The sequence below is a fragment of the Phocoena phocoena genome, chromosome 4 (genome assembly GCF_963924675.1).
Source record: "Phocoena phocoena chromosome 4, mPhoPho1.1, whole genome shotgun sequence".
Taxonomy (NCBI): Eukaryota; Metazoa; Chordata; class Mammalia; order Artiodactyla; family Phocoenidae; genus Phocoena; species Phocoena phocoena.
Genome location: NC_089222.1, coordinates 123,710,726 through 123,732,023, shown reverse-complemented (window position 1 = coordinate 123,732,023; position 21,298 = coordinate 123,710,726). Strand labels below are relative to the sequence as shown.

General features: G+C 31.0%; 1 protein-coding gene across 1 annotated transcript in view; it reads right to left on the bottom strand.

Moving 5' to 3' along the window:
• Positions 1 to 21,298, bottom strand: part of NCAM2 (neural cell adhesion molecule 2) — a 211,530-nt gene that overhangs the window by 20,301 nt on the left and 169,931 nt on the right. Inside the window, exon 15 of the mRNA XM_065875896.1 lies at positions 18,696 to 18,876. Coding sequence (XP_065731968.1) covers positions 18,696 to 18,876 — 181 coding nt within the window. The remainder of the gene's footprint in view (positions 1 to 18,695; positions 18,877 to 21,298) is intronic.

The following is a 21,298-nucleotide window of genomic DNA, read 5'->3' as shown; positions in this document are numbered from 1 at the left end:
TTACTCAAATATATCAATAAACCTTGTGCTATTGTTTAGATATGTTTAAAATCTTCAGGCTATTTTTGGTACATCTTCAAAAGGTGGTCATGTCTTTTCTGTGTGTACTCAGTTAAACAATATTGATGTAGACAGTTTATTGCTTACTTCCAAATTTCTTTTCATACAACCCTATTATTTGGGGATGGGGTGAAGATTGCATTTTACTTCACCTATTCCTTACTACTGTGTCTCTATTCTCTAGTCATTTTGATTTTTTTGTCAAAATGATTTTACATATATAACTAATTTTTTAATATAAAAACAATGCGAATCCAAAATTTCCCTTCAAGTCACTTCTCCCTACTAAGAGGTATTCTTTGGAAGAAATGGGGTCAGGAGGTAGCACTGATAAACCAGACTTTTTTTAAAACTAAATATCTGATTTGGGGGAAGAAAAAGTAGCTAAGTGAGAAAAATTGGTTTAGTAATGGAAAGGGAATCATAAACATGTTTATAATATAATTGACATTAATTGTAAAACCGTATAATTTTTTTCTAAAAGTGTCTTTTTCTATGGATGTTTGTTTACAAAGGTGGAATTATAAGGTAAATATATTTTCAAAATATCATCTAGTCCTTTATATTACAAAAGTGATATTTTTGCCCAGGGATAAGTTGGTCAAAGACATATAATCACCCTTCAATTTATCACAATGTAATTAAACAACTTTGTCAAGCAGTTGTGAGAATAAAATAAGAAGAAAGAAAAGGACTCTCTTCTCTGGAAGTTCTTAATGTATTGAGAAGGGTGAGTAAGACATGTACAGTCGAATGCTTTCCTAGTGGTGAAAAATAATGTGACCTGAGCAAATAGGTGGAAGAAGCATATAAGTTGATAGTGGTCAAAGAAGGCATGATAGAGAAGATAAATTCTAAGATGATGTTGAAGAATAAGAAGCTTTCTGTCTGATGATGAGTCCCTTTCAGCCAGAACATGATGTGAGCAAAGATGGAAATGTATGAGATAATACAATATATTTTGAAATTAACAGATATTTATGGATATTAGAGATGATATTGGGGTAACTGGTGGAGGATGTTGATTAAGTGATAAATTATTAGGTTAAAAATAATGGACTCTGCAATTGAATAAACAAATAAATAAATCAACAAAAACAAAATAAACACCACTAAAAAAAAACCTGTGATCTTTTTCTAAAAGAAGGTAGAGAGTTGCTAGAGATACATAGGGAAATAGAACCTGTTTCAATGGTTAGGAGGGGGCTGGTAGAGGCCTGGTCTATGGCTGTAAAATATCTGTCGAGGGCTTCCCTGGTGGCGCAGTGGTTGAGAGTCTGCCTGCCGATGCAGGGGACACGGGTTTGCGCCCCGGTGCGGGAAGATCCCACATGCCGCGGAGTGGCTGGGCCCGTGAGCCATGGCCACTGAGCCTGTGTGTCCAGAGCCTGTGCTCCGCAACGGGAGAGGCCACAACAGTGAGAGGCCCGCGTACTGCAAAAAAAAAAAATATCTATCTATCTATCTATCTATCTATCTATCTATCTATCTATATATCTGTCCAGTCTTCTCTGTCTCTGATTCCATACCCATTTCCATAATACATGTAGACATGTCAATCTCTGCTTGATGTTTAGATTTAAGAAACTAGGAAATAGACTCAGTCTCTTATATGTGATTAGTGACTGAATTAACATTAGATAATTTATGTCTATATATACATTTCAAAAATAGACACTGTATAATATAATATTATAAATTTATATTAAATATATTCATAATTAGTATAATGATTCTATATACTTCTAAATGGAATAACATTTCAAGTAGTTCATAATTTTCACCGTTAGTTGTTTTTTTTTTAATATCCACCCAATCCCCCTTAAGGTTTTAGTATCTATCTTTTTAAAACAATTCCTTGTAAAAAGTGAATAATCTAGAATATGAAATTATTATTCTTCTATGGGAATATTGATGGGACCTTGTCAAATGTCAGTATGAGGTAAAGTAACATAGTTTAATGTAAGAAAGGAAATTAAATAAAATAAACTGTGTTATTTAAAAAAAAAAGTTGGCTAAAAAGAAATAGTATTGTAGATAACAGCACTTTTTTGATAAATGTTTCGAATAACTGAAAACTTAGAAATGAACGTTTTTAATAATTGTTACAAATCTGGTGCAACTATAAATTGTGGGAAATTGTGAAATATCTATAGTCCTTGTGCAGCAGAATATCTAGGCTTTTATCTACACTGACATTTCAAATTGCTAAGTATGTTGGAATGGAGAACACTTGTCACAAAACCCTGTCAGAAAAATGGGATAAAGAGACATAAAATACTTTTATATGTGATACTTATTCAAACTGATACATTTGAAGTTTATTCTCACCTCACTAACTGTATACTTTCTCCGTATGCAGTTTAAATCTTATGGTATATGTTCAGTTTGCTATGGTGGAATTGATTCAGTTATTTCCCATAAGATAATGAAATTTTTACTGGTTAGTAGGAAAGGGAGCATCTTAGATTGAAGTGAATATGATCAAAACAGATATTTGCCAGTGTTAAAAAATTGAGTAGTTTAAATTTTAAGTCCTTGTTTCAACCATTAACTGGCCAATTTCATTTTTTTCTGTTAATGTTAAAAGGCTATTCCATATATTTAAAAAAAAAGGAAATTAAACTTTCTCTGCACAAACAGAAAATACTTTTTTTCTTAAAGATTATATTACAAAATTGAATTACACCCATATAAGATTAAACTACAACTGATATTTTACAAATTGCTTGTTGAAATTCCAAACTGTTAACCTATTTATAAAATTCTTAAATATACATACCTTTGAATTTTATAAATGTATAAGACAGTAAATGGAAAATGTGAACAAATATATGGATGGTATTATTTTCTAAGGAATTTATAACATATTAGGTTTACAAAATTTCTGTTTTTACACACTCACTTTATTGTGTCTTAGAATCTTCAATTTCTGCATTGGGGTTTAATACAAAATTAAGTTACATTATTAAAACTAAACATTCTAAACATGTAGGGCCACTTATATATTATTACCCACTGCAACTGAATGAATATATTGTATACCATCAACCATAAAATAGAAATGTAGATTTTCACTTAAGAAAAACAGAGGCAAGATATTATTCATTTGGTGAATGGATAAAACATGAGACATCCGGGCAATGGAATATCATTCAATGCTAAAAAGAAATGAGCCATAACATCATGAGAAGACATGGAGGAACTTTAAAGGCATATTACTAAGTGAAACAAGCCAATCTGAAAAGACTACTTACTGTATGATTCCAACTATATGACACTGTGGAAAAAGCAAAATTATGAAGACAGTTATAAAGATCAGAGGTTGCCAGAGATTAGGAGAGAGGGAGAGATAAAGAGGCAGTCAGAGCACAGAGGATTTTTAGGGCATTGGAATTATTTTGTATTACTCTATAATGGTGGATGAATGTCATTATACATTCATCAAAACCCACAGAATGTGCAACACCAAGAGTGAACCTTAATACAAATTATGAACTCTGGGTAAAAATGGTGTGTCAATGTAGATTCATTGATGGTAACAAATGTACCATTCTGCAGGTTAATAATGGGGGAGGGTATGCATACATCAGGATTGGAAGTATATAAGAACTCTGTACATTCTTCTCAATTTTGGTGCACACTTGGAACTGCTTGAAAAAATAGAGCATATTTAAGAGCAGAAAAGAAACCAAACAAAGTTAGTATCTTTAAAATCTTCATGGGACTGGCTAACATGCCTGAATCAACTGAGAGTGTCCATAAGTACAATATTCATAAGTACTAAAAAAAGATAACATATTAAGTTATGAATAACATACAGGCAAGTCAATTATTTTCAGCTACCTGTTTTTGTGTGAAGAAATCCACCAATGAACCATACTGGACCCTGCTGTAGAGAAATATTTCTATTTCCTTAAGTAAACCTTCCTTCATGTCTGAGCCATTTGATGGAACAGTAAGTCTCAGGATAGCATATGAAAATCCAATAAATTGTTTTCTGTTTTCCCCCAATAAGCACCAAGAAGTAGAATATTTTTCCTGTCATTTTTCAAGAGCATCAGTGAGTTTTGCATTTAATCTTCCATGTAACATATATATCCAGTTTAGCTGTGGTGAAATTATATAGAAACAACAGCAAATTGAAGTTTGTCATTCAGAGATTCTTCAAAACAGAGATGCTAATTTGAAGAGATAATTTTTAGTTTTGTTTTAATCACATTCAAACAGAAGAAAAGGGTACATTTTAATATGACTTTTAAAATAATTTAATATTTCTCTTTGTAATAATAAATGAGAAATCAGTAGAGAAGCAAGCATATAGCCACTATGCAAATTATGTATTGAAGCTGTTTATTATGATTTCTCAAAATGTATAGATGCTGAAATGGAAATTTTTATTTTGTTTTTTATTAGATAGTAACTAAAAATATTTTATATTAATTAAATATCATTTATTTCTACAAAAATATAAATAAAGTCATTTTATAAAGTGTTTTCAGGCAATGTGTAAAAATAAGAAAATAGTAAAATTTAACTTGATATTCTTTTAAGGCTATAAACTCACTGTGAGTTTATTACACTGATCTTGGGAATGCAGCTATAGGTACAAGTTGACCTGAGAGCCATTATAGCTGCTTAAGAGAAGTATCATGACTACTCAAAGGAATGGTAGTTGGTGAATACACAGCCTTTCCTTTGTCACAAAGTTTTTTTTTTCTATTGTTCAATCAAGAAGAAATCAAAGAAACTAGGTTAAAGATATAAGACCATATAAGTGATAGACAAGAGATTTAGGTATGCCTTCTTTGATTTGGTGTAATTTGATAAAACAAACATATGAGGAAAATTGAAGGTGTAAGTTCCTTGACTGTGTCAATGACTAGTCATTCTTCTTCTCTAATCCTCAGACTGTTGATATAATAAAATAATGGTGTTTGATTAGAATACATTTTCTCAAATCTCTTTAGTTTCCTCACAGTGGCCCCAAACAACAAAGTAATATAAAGCTAACAAAGTAATATATTACTGTGACAGTCACCATGAAAATTTCCAACAATCCCCAGATAGTTCCCATTTGATACCATATCATTGTTAAGGAGCTTCAGGAAAAATAAATACAAGAAAAACAGAAAAAATCAGCTTACCTTTCTCTCTCCCCCAATATATAAAACTTCTGTAACTAATGCATCAATTGAAAGAAGTTCAATATTATAACATATAGATACTATATGAAAATTTTCACTTTGAAATGTATGCAAACAATTTTAATGAGTGCTATATATATTAAGACATGCATTTGGGAGAGGGCTGTTCTGGAGTAAGGAAGATTAAGTGTGCCTTAAAATAATGCAAATCTTGAAAACGAATATTTTCCCTTTTGTAATTTCTACACTATTTAATTTTTAACTGGATATGCAACACTTGACTGTGTTTGTAAAAGAGAAATATATATTCATGTCTAAACTACCAGTTTTATTTCACTTTATAAAAAATAACTGAATAATTTACTTATTAAAGAATTATCATTGGAGGGACATCCCTGGCAGTCCAGTGGTTAAGACTTTACCTTCCACTGCAGGGGGTCCGGGTTCGATCCCTGGTCAGGGAGCTAAGATCCCACATGCCTCAGGGCGAAAAAAAGCCAAAACATAAAACAGAAGCAATATTGTAACAAATTAAATAAAGACTTTAAAAATGGTCCACATCAAAAAAATCTTAAGATAAAAAAGAATTATCATTTGAACCCAGGTTCAGCGCTAAAACAAACACAAAGTAATATGATGTTTTATAGAGGGCACTGGAACTCCGTTCTGTGATTTCACTATGTAAATCCCTCAACCTCTTTAGGCCTCACTTTTCTCATCTAAAATATGGGAGAAATGCTACTTCATAGTAAATGAAATATTGCACTTAAGGCATCCCATACAGTGTGTATCACAGTACATGTTAAGAAATAGAAGCTGCTCTGTTTTCATATTATTGTTTTTATTTGGAAACTTCCAAAGCCATTTTTGCTTCATACTTTGGCTGTGGATGAACTGAGAACTTTAATGATCTTCTACAACTTTATTCTCATGGTGCTCAAACTGAATTATAGCAATATGTTAACCAAAGGAATTGGAGAAAATCACTTTAAGGATTTATGTCTGCTTTCATAAATTTTTGCTGGCAAATGAGACTACTCTCCAATTATTACATTATTTAAATGATTACACTAATGTGTTTTATTAAGATATCATCTGATTATTATGGTCTCCACTAGTAATAAAAGTTTCTAAGAAGACCTTAGAACTAGTTTACTACAAAAGTAACAGTATTTGGTATTGTTACTAAATTATTTTTCCAGTATGAGCCGGCTGATGATTTATTATTTAAACCAAAAGAGAAATCACTCAATGATCATATGTTTATTACATTGAGATATTGAATCTGATCAAGTTAGAAATGAAAACACACAAGACAGAAAACGTTTATACCAGTAATAAAGAAAACACATATAACAAAGGTTTTCCTCAGTTTTCTTTATTACAACAATGAAGACACAGAAATACAGAAAATAAAATGACATTTAATATACTATGAAACTCATGCATAGGATTACACATAGTGCTGGATATTATGTCAGGGATTTTAAATAAGAGATGATACTGAGGACAATACATATATAACATACATTTTATTTCAAGAAAATAAGCTATGATGAAAACAAATGCAATTAAAATGATCAGCAATAGTCACTTTAAAACAGAAGTGTTACACATAAAATCAATGTAAGATGTGAGATAAAAATATTCTTGAAAGAAATTCATGAATTATGGATGTTCTTTAAAACAGTAATTTTTAATTGCTTGCTTTTAGGGAAAAAAAAAGGTTTTGCTGGAGATTTAGTTTGTAGTCCCATTTAGTACATAGATAAAATAAAATAAATATGGTATAATTTAAAATTATGCTACCTCTGAATATTATGCAATATTTGCAATGTAACTATATTTCTATTACTTAAAATGGAGTGATAAAGAATAACTGAATTTAATTTGAACATACACAAATTAAGAAACTTTGCAATATATCTAGGTTTAATACAACCAACATTAGATTTGTTCACACAAAATTTAATTACACTTGAATGAGCATATCTTTAAAAAGTAGGTCAAATAATAGTCTACTAACAAAGACATGAGGACATCTTTTGCAGTTCAAATCACCTCAGATATACTAAAAGAACTTTTGAACATATGTGCTTTCCTTGGATATTTTGTTTTTCAATTTTGCTAAACAGTAGCTAAAAATTGATGTTATAGAATAATACACTCTTTCTGTAATATTTAGGGACAAGTATTTTAGGCTTCCAATTAGCTAATAGCCATGAAGGAAGGGAGGATGACTATAAGAGATGTTTATCTGGTTCATAATCTTAGGTAAGATAAAGAAACTAAAGGTATTTGGAAAACAAAGAATTGATATTATGCTCCCATCTCTGCTTTATTTCAGAACAATTAAATTAGATTTATACTTACTGAATCCATTCCCTTACATAAATATTGAGATGCTGCTTACTTTTATAATCTTTATGTATTATAACAAGTTTTTAAGCACCATGTAGTAAAGAGAGATACTACCACTTTTAAACATTAAAAATGTTAACTCTAGAAAAATACTCTAGTTTAGATGGTGATTTGGAAAAGAATATGTTAATTAGATATTAGATTTTTTTCTTTAGTTAAGACCTAAAATTTACTCTGTTAATATTTTCTGAATTCTAAGATTATCTATCGAGTGTTGATAGTGATTAAATAATACTCCTTTTTAAAAATGACATAATCAGCCAATTTAGACATAGTTTTTACCAATTTCAATTTATATTGAAATTATTTCAGTGCTATTTGTAGGATATTCATATCACTAATCATTTGAAATATATAAATTTAAGCTACCCATCCAACGCATTAGCCTTGTGGAAGGATTTGTGACATATATACATATCACAAATTCTGAAATTTAACAATTTAACAGAGATTAACAGAAAAAGAAGAAATGCATTGTATTTATTCATGACCAGAAATTGAGAGGGAGGAAGAGAGAGAGGGAGGATAGGGGGAATGAGAGTGGGAGGGAGAGAATATTAGGAAGAAACAATTGGAAGGAAGAATGAAAGGGTATAAAACCAAGTAAGAGAAAGCCTACTTAATTTGTAATTATTCAAAAGCGCTTTAAAGGATATTACATTGTGCCCCACAGATTTGAACCATAATAAAATACATAAAATGACACATTTAAGTATGAACTTCGTGATCCTGTATCTTTATTCATTGAGTGAAATCCTAATGCATAAGGGCTAAAAAATATATAAATGACAATATTTAATTTAGGTAGTGTCATAACAGCTTATTCATTTAAAGCTGTTAATGCTGCTAATATCATAAGCAAAAACAAATGGGTGGAGATTTTCAGATAATTTTACATGACTAGAGAGATTTCTTAGTTAACTACTACTACTATAAACTGAAAATATTATATATAATATTAGCTATTTTTGAAAGCTAGGTCCAAACACACTTAACTATTGTATTGGTGATGTAAATATCCATCTTGAATTACTAAAATGATTTGTAATCTAAAAATTTTATTCCTTCATTCTTAGTGTAGGTATACCATATGAATAAATAAAATACTTTTCATGTATCTGAAAGTACTCATCCAGATCCAAAAGTACCTTGCCTAATTCTCCCTTGCATATTCTATTTTGTTCAATATAAATGAATAACCATAAATCCAACTGTCCAGACTTGAAAACATTGTGGAATTTTCCTTATTTAAGTTTTAATTTAAGTTAAATATAATTAATGGGAATTCTTAAATAGAAAATGTTTGAGTTGTATAATGATTTCCAAATTAACCCAAATTGTATAACCTATGAACTACTATGCATAGTTGTAATTTTAATTATTAATTTTAAAAGAAATGCTGAATACTTAAAAAGTCAAAATTATCTGCAATAAAATTATTTGTGCAATTATGTTTTATGTAATTGACATATATAATGTTAATCAAATGTCTAAGATTTATTTATTTATTTAAAATTGTTAAACACGAGATATTTTAGGCTAAGAAAAAAAAAGAAAAATTTTTTTTAAGAAAAATGAAGCAAGTCTTAGTGTTTCAACCTTGTTCTTGTCTACCAGTAATTGATGCACATATGTACACTTGCATAATGGTTTGGGAAAGAGTATGGGTATAGAGTTTATAAAATCTACTTATTCCCAATGGATAATAGTATTAGGACAGAAAAATAAAAATGACAATTTACTTAAAGTTCTTCCATGTAAGAAAAATTTTCATAGGAAAAAGATTTTACTACTACCTCCTAGTCTTAATCTGTTATCATATCTAAAATGTGGTTTGATGGGCCTTATAGCTATAAATTGAATTGGGGTAGAGAGACATGTAAGGCTGAAGTATAAATGGAGAAAAGAAGATAGACTTCAAAAAATTGGGAGAAGAAAAAAGGAGATTTCAGGTTTACATAAAAAAATTAATCATGATACTTCACATGCAGATAATGGCGATTATGCATAAGCAAATCAACCTAACTTTACAACTGGTATAATATGGTCAAAACAAACTTTTAAAATGATTTTAACATTGGCTGATAAGATATACACATCAATAAACATAGGTACATATTTATGATTATACACAATGAATAACAAAACTCACCTTACACACAAATTCATATTTATACATTTCAGACACAGAATTTTATTTAAAAATTCACTGGATGAAAAAGAATTTTTGGGTGATACTAGGGAGAATTTTTATGTCTTGCTTATCAGTCACATTTACTTACACCTACAGCAGACATTAATTAGACAAAAACGTGTTGTCAGTTAGACCTTATGGTTGCATATAACAAGAGTAAAGCTCAAGTAATAAAAAAGATAATTCAGCAACACTTACATATTATTAAGATATAAAAAAACATCCAGGAAGGTAATTTACAATCTCTAAGGTTTCATTTTATGAAATTCAATAGCTGAATTGCTTATAGTTTTGTGCTTTCCTATTTCTTATAGACGTAAGACAAAGCACAGAGTCGATTATTTTATGTCTGAGAATTTTTTAAACTTTATGCATATCTTAGAACTGTAAAATAACTGTTAATCTAAGAATAAACATTTAGCCAAAGGATAAATAGCTCAATTTTAGGATTAATATCTTGATCTGTACTTTAAAAAATCTAAGTGAACCACTCATTAAGTGTAAATCATTCTGCTAAGATATGAGAATTTCAATTTTAGGTTCTTTTCTGAACTGTCCAAATGTCAGTCTAGGTATCATGCAAACCAGACTGAGTGTTCTTCTTATCACTGGTGACTTTGAGTTACAGAATATAAAATTTCAAATAAAAATCAACTTTGTTATCTTACTAAAGACACATTACATGTTCTTCAAAAAAGCATTTTGTAATCATGAACTAAATCAAGATAATTTCTATGACTTTCTCACGGAAATATTTACAATTTATTGGAGAGATCCAGTCAGGTTATAATGAATGGGAAAAATTGTTCATGGAAGTGTTATTGGAACTCCTTTCTTTCCCAGCACTTGTTACATGTTACTAATCAACATATCTACAAGTCTTATCCAAACTCATGGAATATGATATGCAATCATGGATGTAGTATACAATTATAATTAGTTCTTCAATAAACAGAACATTGGCTCTTTTAATTTTAAAAATCAAACATTCCCAATAAATAGGTTAAATCCCCACACTGCAAAAATTGGAATTGGGAAATCCCTTTGTCTCAGCAGGGGAGAAAGAAGTGTGTTTAATCTGTGGATGGGTCACTTCTGCATTCTACAGGTCTGTTGCTAGCTCAGAAGAAAAAAGTACAGCAGTGGACAGCAAAGAGTATGGAAAAGATAAATTACAGAAAACAGACTACCAAAGGCAGGTCTATCTTTAGACGTTACGTGATAGGATCCTGTAGGTATTTTTTAAAGACAGAGAATACTTTCATGCAACCAAACAAATTGATTTTGATGAATGAATCTCAAAGCCCAGAAACCAATAATTTGATTTACCATGTAAGCTACAGTCACTCTTGTTAATATATATAAATCTGATTGCCTGCTAATTGTCCTGAGTGAGTAGTAAGAATCACTTGCTAGCATGTGGCTGGGAGTAAAAAGCACAAAACACTCTTTTCTCATTTTGCGATGAATGAAAATGTGAAAACAAAAATCATTATTTATGTTACCCCCTCAAATCCAGAGGAATCTCCTCTGAGAGCTGGAATCTAGTAACACCTCCTTCTCATCTCAATTTCCTCTTCTTGAAAGTAGTAGCTAAAATATTTACTTCTCTCTCTGATCCTTACAAAGAAATTGACTCAGGTGTCCAGGAAAAAGTAATAAATAAGTATACATATTGTTAGAACATGAATACTTGATGCCACCTCAGAACACAATTCCAATCTAGTGCACAGGGTGCAACTTTTTAAACATATTCAAACTTAATTTTTATTTATTTTGGGGCAACTTCAGAAGATATTTTCACTTAATGAAAAAAAAGTTTGGATTTTTAAAAATTGGTATTCAAATTGAAGAAAAAAAGCTCCGTTTCAGTTTTATTCCTTATGACATTTTAAGTCAATAAAAAGAAAATAAGGCAGCACAATAGGATACGCATCTAATATAATAAAAGTTATCAGGTTTATATTTTATATAAATGGTAAACACAATGAAATATTATAAATGTTTATAAAGTTGGAAACTTACATTTAAAAGAATAAGAATCCAAACCAATATAAAAGATCCATAATTCTACATAACAAAATTTCTACTTATACAATGTATGGCCATGGATATTGAGTTATATTTGTAAAATAATCAAATGAAAGATTATATATAGCAACCGCTTGAGTTCCAAATAAAAGTGACATGATATTTAATAAGCTCAACTTTAGAAATTAAAGAAAAATTTAGAATGAAACAAGTTATGCTGTGAGCTAGTATTTGGAAGAAACAATCCTGGTTCAGTTTCCTTCTGTGATTTTCTGACAAACACTTTAAAGGTCAACAATTTGGGGAAGGGAAAAAAGGCTAACCATTCATGGGTAAGGATAGGTGCATAATTAGTTGGACCTTAGAAAATATTTTATTATAATTTTAGATTAGCCTTGTAAATTTGCAGGGAATAAAAGGAAATAGATGATTTAGCAACATTAAAACATGCAAGACAAACTTATGGCTATAATGAAAGATAACCCAGCAGCATTCCGCTGCCATGACTGGCTTCCATTTTCACCTTTATTCGCTTCACAGCATTTATCTGCATGATGAAAATTATTTTTGAAAGTAGAACAAGAATAAAATAATTAAGGAATAAAGAATAGAGTTACAAACATGAAAATAAAGGAAAAGAAAAAAGTGACAGTAGGAAAGAAAAAAAGAGAAAATAATTAATACAAGATGTACACAAAGCCATTACTAATTACTTACAAAAATTATTTTGATACAAGACAAAGAATTTTAAAAATCTAGTATAAGACACTTCTAAATAGTTGTCACATATTAAAAACATAACTCAGTTCTATCATTGATTACTTAAATGTGAACATCTTAAATATTTTTTAATGAAGATACAACTTATTAGAGAAAGGTCACCAGTCATTCCACTGTGCTACTGATAAATTCACACTGTTATTTAATATGAGCTCATCATATTCTGCAATGTTTGCTGCTAGATTTTTTCTGCTATCGTATTTTCCTATAAAACATATTTGATAAAAGTAGTTATATTTTTAATAATGAATGAAGTACCAAGAAATATAATTGAAAATGATAAGTTCACACAGTGAAAATTTTCAAAAGAATAAAAGCAAGGAACATTAACTCAACTGGCCATAGGTATACTCTAGACATATGTTATCGTTGCTCATTTAAAATAATTTTGAGAAACAAAAATCATGAAAATAATTTACAGAAATTTACTTTCGCATTATGTACTAAACCAAATAAATATTGTTTTGCATGTATCATTAGTATTTAGATTTGACTATGATTTTCAGATAGTTAAAATGAAATTTTTCCCAATTAACTGAACTTCAATTTCACCATTGTTTTAGAATTTCTTTAATTTAAATTCTAAAACAATCATAACCTTAAGAAAGCATTTTAGTATTTGCCATGCACTTGAATGCTTTGTTTTCCATTCATGTTGAGTTATTTGGAGATGAAAGGGTATACTAGTCTTGCTGGAACTAGACTTGAATGCTATCAAAATAATTTTACTCTACTGTTCATTATAAATATAATAAAAAAGTCCATTAAAATAAAATTTAACTGAAAAATTTTGGCAATATATTTATTGGTGGTGATCTATGTCACTTCTTGGTATGGAGGCAATTATTTTCCATCAAATTATATTGAGAATCTATGTTAAAGTTAGGCATGTTTTCAATTCATAGTAACAAGGGAAGAAAAAGGAAGCAATTTATGAAGGGTTTTGTTTTGTTTTGTTTTGTTTTTGGTTAAAACAAGCAATATTAAACATGTCCTAAAGCCAAAAGAAATGGTGAAATTATTTTTCAGAGTCATTTTATCTCCAAGAATTTTTTAAAGCATTAGATTATACTCATTCTACCAAGTTAGGAATATTTTTAGTCATTAAAATTACAGAACAAATCAATAAATATCATTTTAACAGCCTCTAGTTCCATAGATGGTTTTGTAATCAGTTTTACAAGAATTAATTTGTCATCACTACCCAATGTTTTCATTGTTTATAAAATAAAATGAGATGGAATTATGCTGTATGAATATTCCAAAAGAGAACATAATTGTGATTTTGCACACTCTGTTTCTATGTGAATCAAGGAACACCACTTTCAAAATAAACACATTTAATAAGTGAAGAAAGGAAAATGTTATTAATCATAAAATAGTTTTCACATCAGAATCATGAACTATGGAGAAATGCGGTATCCACTAAGATACGTACATAGAAAAGCCATTATTATCAATAGAATATATGACATATGAATGTAAGGTAAGCTTATTGTTAAAAAATAGTCCCTCAGTCTAACAAATAAATGTACTCTAGATTTAGCTTGCTGCTGTACTCAAAGAGTTAAATATATCTGAATGAACATAAGTAATGGGTTTTTAAATTCAAAGTCCGTAAACTTTATTTGGACAGTTTACAATGCATGCTATTTAAAACATAAATTAAAATGAAAGTAACTTGTAAACTCCATATATTCTCCAAATTAAATAAGGCTTAAGAGTTGCTAGCTTATTATACATAACTAATTTAAAATATGTTTGAATTTATAATGTGCATTTTTAAATGGAATAAGAAATTATATAACTATAAGAGTAATTATGATGAAGGCATATGAAGATTATTTTGCCGATACATAATTTTAACTCTATAGTATTTTGTGGTTTTAAAGGCTCCCAAATTCACTGTCAACTATCGCAGCTTCTAAAATTGTCCCAAGAAGCTTCCCAGAGCTAAATCAAACAATTCTTGAACTATAAGGGCACGTCTTTGATCTGGCTTTCCACGAGACATTAGCAGTCTCTGGATTCAGTCACAGTAAATTAGACATTATTCTGTGACATTTTTATAGATAAAATGAATATTTTATCTTTCCTTTTTCCAGTAAGATGCTCTGGTTTTGTGTCATCTGTACAGTTTAGAGGGGATGAATTCTATCTCCTACCTTCTCAGATAGCTTTGTCTGTACATCTGTATGTCTGACTTTTCCTTGACTGCTTGATCTGTTTCATCAGCTGTGAGACATGTGCTAGCCTTTTTCATCATAAAAGTCCTTCTAACACTATTTTTCCCCCTCTGCTCACTTTCATACAGAGCTTCTTGAAAGCGTAAATTAACATGGACTCTAAACCTGCTAACCTCCCATACAATCCTCAGCTCATTCCTACCTAATTTCTCTCCCAAGCACTTCAGCAGAGCTGTATGTAATAAACACATTTCACATCTCTTTCAGTTGAGTTGTTGACCACTCAGCAATGTCTGAAGGGGCAAATGTGATTGATAAATTTCTTCTGGAAATATGACTGTCTTTTAACTTACAAGATACTACAGTCTTGTGTTTTTCCAGGAACTCTAGTCTCATTGGGGGAGGGAGGGATTTCCTCATCCTGTATAACATGGTTATACAGGACATGGTTCTTAACACTCTATTCTTCAGTAACTCAAGAAGCACCCCTTGAACATTAATGCTGTGCCAGTCACCCTTCTAAGTACTGGTATTGGGTACTGGGAAACATCTATGAGTAACACAGACATCAACTATTTCTCATAGAGCTTAGACATTACTCACTGTGTGGTTTTATCCCCACCCAGGCTTTAAATATCAATTATCTGTTAAGGCTGAAAATATCATAATGTATACTTCCAAGCCATGGCTGTCTTCTCATCTCCATACACACATATCTAACATCTATTTGACATTTCAAACCTAACAAATACCAAACCAATTTATGTTTGACCCTTACTTTCCAAATCCTGCTCTGTTTATAAGATTCTTCATCGTGAGAAAGTCATCAATATCTACTGAATCAATTCTGTTACACAGGCAGGTTAATCTACATCTACAATGTGTCTGGAATTTATGCATTGCTTTCTTTTTCTACTGTTATCACATTTTTTCAAGCATTCGTGCTCATCCATCTCTTGCTTCTATCCCGATGAGCAAGATTAATCTGTCTGTAATGTCGATCGATACATATAATTTCCCTGCTTCAAATGATTTCTTATGACTTTCAGGATCTGTTTTAAAATTATTTACATGGTTTTTAGAAGACCTTGGATTGGTTGGGTCACAGATCTCTCGGTATCTTATTTTTGTTCACACACCTCCAGGTTCTCTCCCAGCCATCTTTTTTCTGGTTCTTAAAGCAAATCAAATTCCTTCTTCTTTCAGAGACTTCTTCCATATAAGACACTTTCCCTGGAAGTCTTCTTCCTTACAAGTTTCTTTCAGAAAGTCACTTTCCAAGGGAATCCTTTCTCAAGCCTCGCCTACCCCTATAAGTTAGGTATACTTGCCAAAGGCTCTCATGGCAGCACACTGCACCAGCATATCTCTTAGTTGTAATTACTTTGTGGATATTCTAACTCTTGATTAATGTCTATCTTCCCTACTAGATTGTATAGTCTTTCAGTGCAAGAACCAGTTCTGTACTTTTCACAGATAATTCCTCTGCACTCATCACAGTACTTTCCACAAAGCAAGACCCCAGTGAATAACTGAAATGAATGAATGAATAAATCTTAATATTGCAGAACCAGAAGAAACTATCTTAGGGATTAGGAAATGCAAGAGAAGTTAAATGACAAGAGCAAAGTTGAAACTATAAACCATTTTCCTTCTAAGCACTGTCCACAAACTAACTTTCCAAAACTGAAACAAAATATTTTTATAGTAAATGCATCATAGCATACTTTAGTTATTTTTGTGCCTATATATATATATATTCTTCATATATATGTTCTTCATATATATTCTATCTTTATTTATTTATCTTTCAGTTTATACTTACTATTGGCTTTATTAACAACAGTTTCTTATAAAAACAGCATAACAGGGACTCTGGGAGTATAATGTAAAGTAACATGCCTGAAATCTATTTTTTTTACACTTTGCATATTATCTATAAAATATAACTAAAATATTGCTTTCCATTTCAAAAAATATTCATTTTTATCTTGATAAAAATAATTATTCCCTCCAAGTGTATGAACTAAATTAAAGATGTAGGAGAATGTTGTAAATAGTGCTGCAATGAACATTGTGGTACATGTCTCTTCAGCAACATAGCACAGGGAGATCAGCGCGGTGCTCTGCGACGACCTAGAGGGGTGGGATAGGGAGGGTGGGAGGGAGGCTCAAGAGAGAGGGGATATGGGGATATATGTATGCATATGGTTGATTCACTCTGGTGTACAACAGAAACTAACACAACATTGTGAAGCAATTATACTCCAATAAAGATCTATTTAAAAATAAAAGATGTAGGAGGATGAAGTTTGCTCTTGCAATCCTCCTTTGAAGATTCTGACTCAGATTAAAAATCATATTTATATCATGTTCCTGATACCTACAGAGAGGATAATTACTACAAGCATAATGCGTTATAATTGTAGAAGCATTTATTGATGTTTAAAACTCACAGAAACAATGAACTTAATAGTTCATTCAACCGTTCTTTTTATTAGGTGTATCATCTTGTAAGGACATGGGATTTGTCATACGATTTAAAGTAGCTCTGACCTTGAACAAATACTTTAGCCTCTCAAAACTGTATCTGTAAAATGAGGATAACTCTTTGTTGCTCAACCCAGATTCAAGAATAAAATGAGACAACAAGTGCAGAAGTACTTCGTAAATTATAAAAAGTGCCAGTACAATATGATACCCAGCTATCCATATTATTTCTAGATACTTCCAACTTCCTAATTTCAAATTATAATTGGAAGCACTTATTAATTAATACTAGCAATACAAAGCCATGATATAAATTACTTTTAAACCATAAAACCAACAGTAATTACTTTTTTATAGAAAGATTAATTGTATAAAGTTGCTTTCAATTAAAAGATGATGTATAACAAAGTCATACTAATGAAATTAATATTAATTTGAAATTACAAGAGGATTAAATAGCATGACTGAACTGACAAAATTTTTTCGTCTCAAAAATATTATGTAATACTGATACTCTATTATAATATGACTTAAATAAATCATGTTTATGAATATGCAGCTCTGATGTCTCTCTATATAAAGAGTATATGTGTATATATACATGTATGTATAAATTTTAAATTTAAAAATTTTAAATATGTAAAGGAATGATGAATGTTAAAATATGACCAATATGACAACTCATTAACAGAGTTAATTGACTATGAATCAGGACAAATTCTTGCATCTTCACCTCTATAACCTGTATCTGAAAAAATTTTAATATCCCTCCTGTAGACTTTGACAATATCAGTAGCATAAAATAATGTAAGCACTATCCCTAATACAGGTAGCCACCAGTGCGCTGTGACCACCAATAATGAATGTCCTGCAACTTTTTGAGCTTCTTTGAAACTCTATTCATAGTTCTTTCTGCAGGTGTATCTGTGGTTGTTACTGCCTCATTGTGTGAGAGATTTTATCTTTCCAAACTCAACTTGCTTAGTCAGGCATGAAGGGGCTCATTTTCCCAGAAGTGGAGGACCAGGCCCCATGTGTTTGGCAGAGAAGTTTTCTCCTTTTGCAAAAGTTTTTTCTGGGCTCAACGAATATTTTTCATGTTGATTTTCAACAGTTTCTCTTATCCTCCATCCTGTCCCTCTGCTCAGTCTCTCTCTACCACTTCAACCACTAAAGTTGTCAAAGTGCATTTACAAACGAACCAATCTTTTATGGCAAGAGCAACTGAGAAATCTTTATTAAGACATGTAAATAATCATGATTAGAACCTAGAATTTATACTTCCTTTATAAAATTATGTTTTCAATATTAAGAAAAAATCCAGAGGGGTTATAAAAGATACTGTCATATTTATTTTCAGCCTAAGAAAGCATATAGTTTGCTTACCTTTAATAATGTTGGGTTTTGGTGGCATGCTGAACTCATAGACCGTTGGTTCTGAATATCCCAATCTATTGGCAGCTGTAATTTGAACTTCATACCCCATTGTCCACTGTAGATGCTCTAAAATAATGTGGTCTTTATTTCCCTGCACTTTTTTCTCTAGCCACTGGTCTTCTTTATCTTTCTGTAAAGGCAATACAAATATATTTTGTAAATACCCATACACTAAAGTTGTGCTCTTTAAAAAAAATAATTTATCTTGAAATGGAGCAAGTGGGTTTATTAAATCGAAAAAAGGCTATTATCTCATCCACTGGGATAAATGAAGTTTTATATAGATGAAGTTATTTCTAAGATTTTTCCACAAAAAATGTAATTGTTTTTAAATTAGCTGGAGTTATAATTAATAATGAATCCTTGATGATTCAAATGATAATTCACCTCCATAAAGATTTTTTAAAATTTCACATATATCAGTTTGCTATTTAGCCACTTTGTTGATTATTAATAATCATGTGAACAGGGAAAACAAAATATTGTGTATAGAAAAAGCTTAATATACCCATTAAAATAATTTCCAGAGACTATTGTTTAATGTTTGGGGCAGGGCAGGCAGTGGGTAGTAAAGTGTCTTACAAATAAAGTCTGGATTTTTAAAATAGATTTAAATTTCCATTATCATTTTTTTATTACTATGATGTTTTGGACTTATAATGAAGCAACATACAAGGAAAATTATTACCTGTTAAACAAGTTATTAACATAAGAAAATAAAATATGCTACCCTATCCTGAACATTCTACGCTTAAATCCAGATTCTTTTTCTAAAATAAATGTTTTGGACAACATGCTATTTGAATAACTCCTTTAAAAAACATACTATGACTACAGTTACAAATAATTGAAATAATTTTATGGATTAACCTATCCTAAGCAATGTGAACATTCAGCTGAGCCATATTTTAACCATTTAAAGTTTAAATGGTAACCTCTGTCTGTGTCCCTCATCTCTGTTACAGAAATGAGGGTAGCAGCTGCCTCTGTTAGCTTTCATCAGGAAGCAAAGAGGAAAACTGAGTAAACTGTATATTCCAAGGAATCAAGAATCATAACCACTTAACAAATGACAGCTATTATTAAAAAGAAACTATTTCCATCATAACTATACAGAAATGAAATGATGTTTTCTCTGAAATCACATATCTAATAATCCAATAATCCATCACTGCCATTGAAAATCTCAATTTCCCAGAGGTGTAATTATAAATAAATTGTAACCTGGAAATAGTGATAGACATATAGATATATAGACAGATCAATAGATCGATTAGTCAATCTTTTTTTAAGCTCAGAGCTCAGCCCAGTATTACGTTATGTTGAGCCAATATTTTACAATGTTTATTTGACTAGAAAGAATAATAATGTTTTCCACATTTATAGTGAAAAATGAGGATTTGTTATCTAAAATCAGATTGTGGAAGTTAAATTCATGGTTGCATTAAATTGATGGTACTACAAATATTAAGTATCCTTCAAAAGGATATAAGACCACATTACAGTTATGGTACCATACTGTGATTCTCTTTTCTGACTTAATTGGTTCCATAGAACTTTTATTACAGAGGAAGTCGGCTGGCCTCTTTTGTTGATTCATCTAAAACTGGAGATACTACCCCCCTCCAAGTGTTTCGGACAAGCACTTAAAATTATCATATAAACAAGAGGTAAATTCCCTTATTTTCTGAAACTTATAAACTGACTAATTTATTAGACTGGGCTGGTGTCCAGTGTTATGAAGTATACTGAAAAGCCATTGGAAAACAACAGTTTGGACCAGAAACATTGTAACTTGTCTAAGTCATTAAATGACTAGTAAAGTTAAGAAAGGAATCTAGGTGTGTTTTTGAATTACTTAGAGTAGCTGTGTCATTAGCTAGGATTGTCCCAACATCCGCTTTCTTCATCAGTTCATTCATCAATTATTCAGTCTTTAGTGGATAGTGAGACTGTTCTAGAACTATGAACACAACAGTGAATAAAACGTACGAATCCTTATTTTGGAGTTTACAAACCAACACAGAAGGAAGACCATGAGTTCTTTGAAAAACAAGAGGGTGTTTTGGGAGCATATAATAGGGAGAACTAATAGAGTCCAGGAATCAGGAAGGTTTTCTCTGGGGAAGTAATGTCAACTTTGCTGGAAATAAGAAACTCCAGTACCATTTTTCTTTTCATTCATCCTCACCTAGTGAATGAAGATGTGATTCCTTCACAGAAGTTTTGATCCAAAAAAATAGGCAAAATGACTGAAAACCTCAGAAAGATGCACAGTCACTGGGAGATATAAAAACAGACACTGTATGTGTATTGTTTTAAGTACATACAAAAGCACTTCATAGGCATTGACCAAAAGAAATAAAAAGCTTACAAAAATCTCCACTGAAAGGCTTCCCTGGTGGCGCAGTGGTTGAGAGTCTGCCTGACGATGCAGGGGACACGGGTTCGTACCCCGGTCCGGGAAGATCCCACATGCCGTGGAGTGGCTGGGCCCATGAGCCATGGCCGCTGAGCCTGCGCGTCCGGAGCCTGTGCTCCGCAACGGGAGA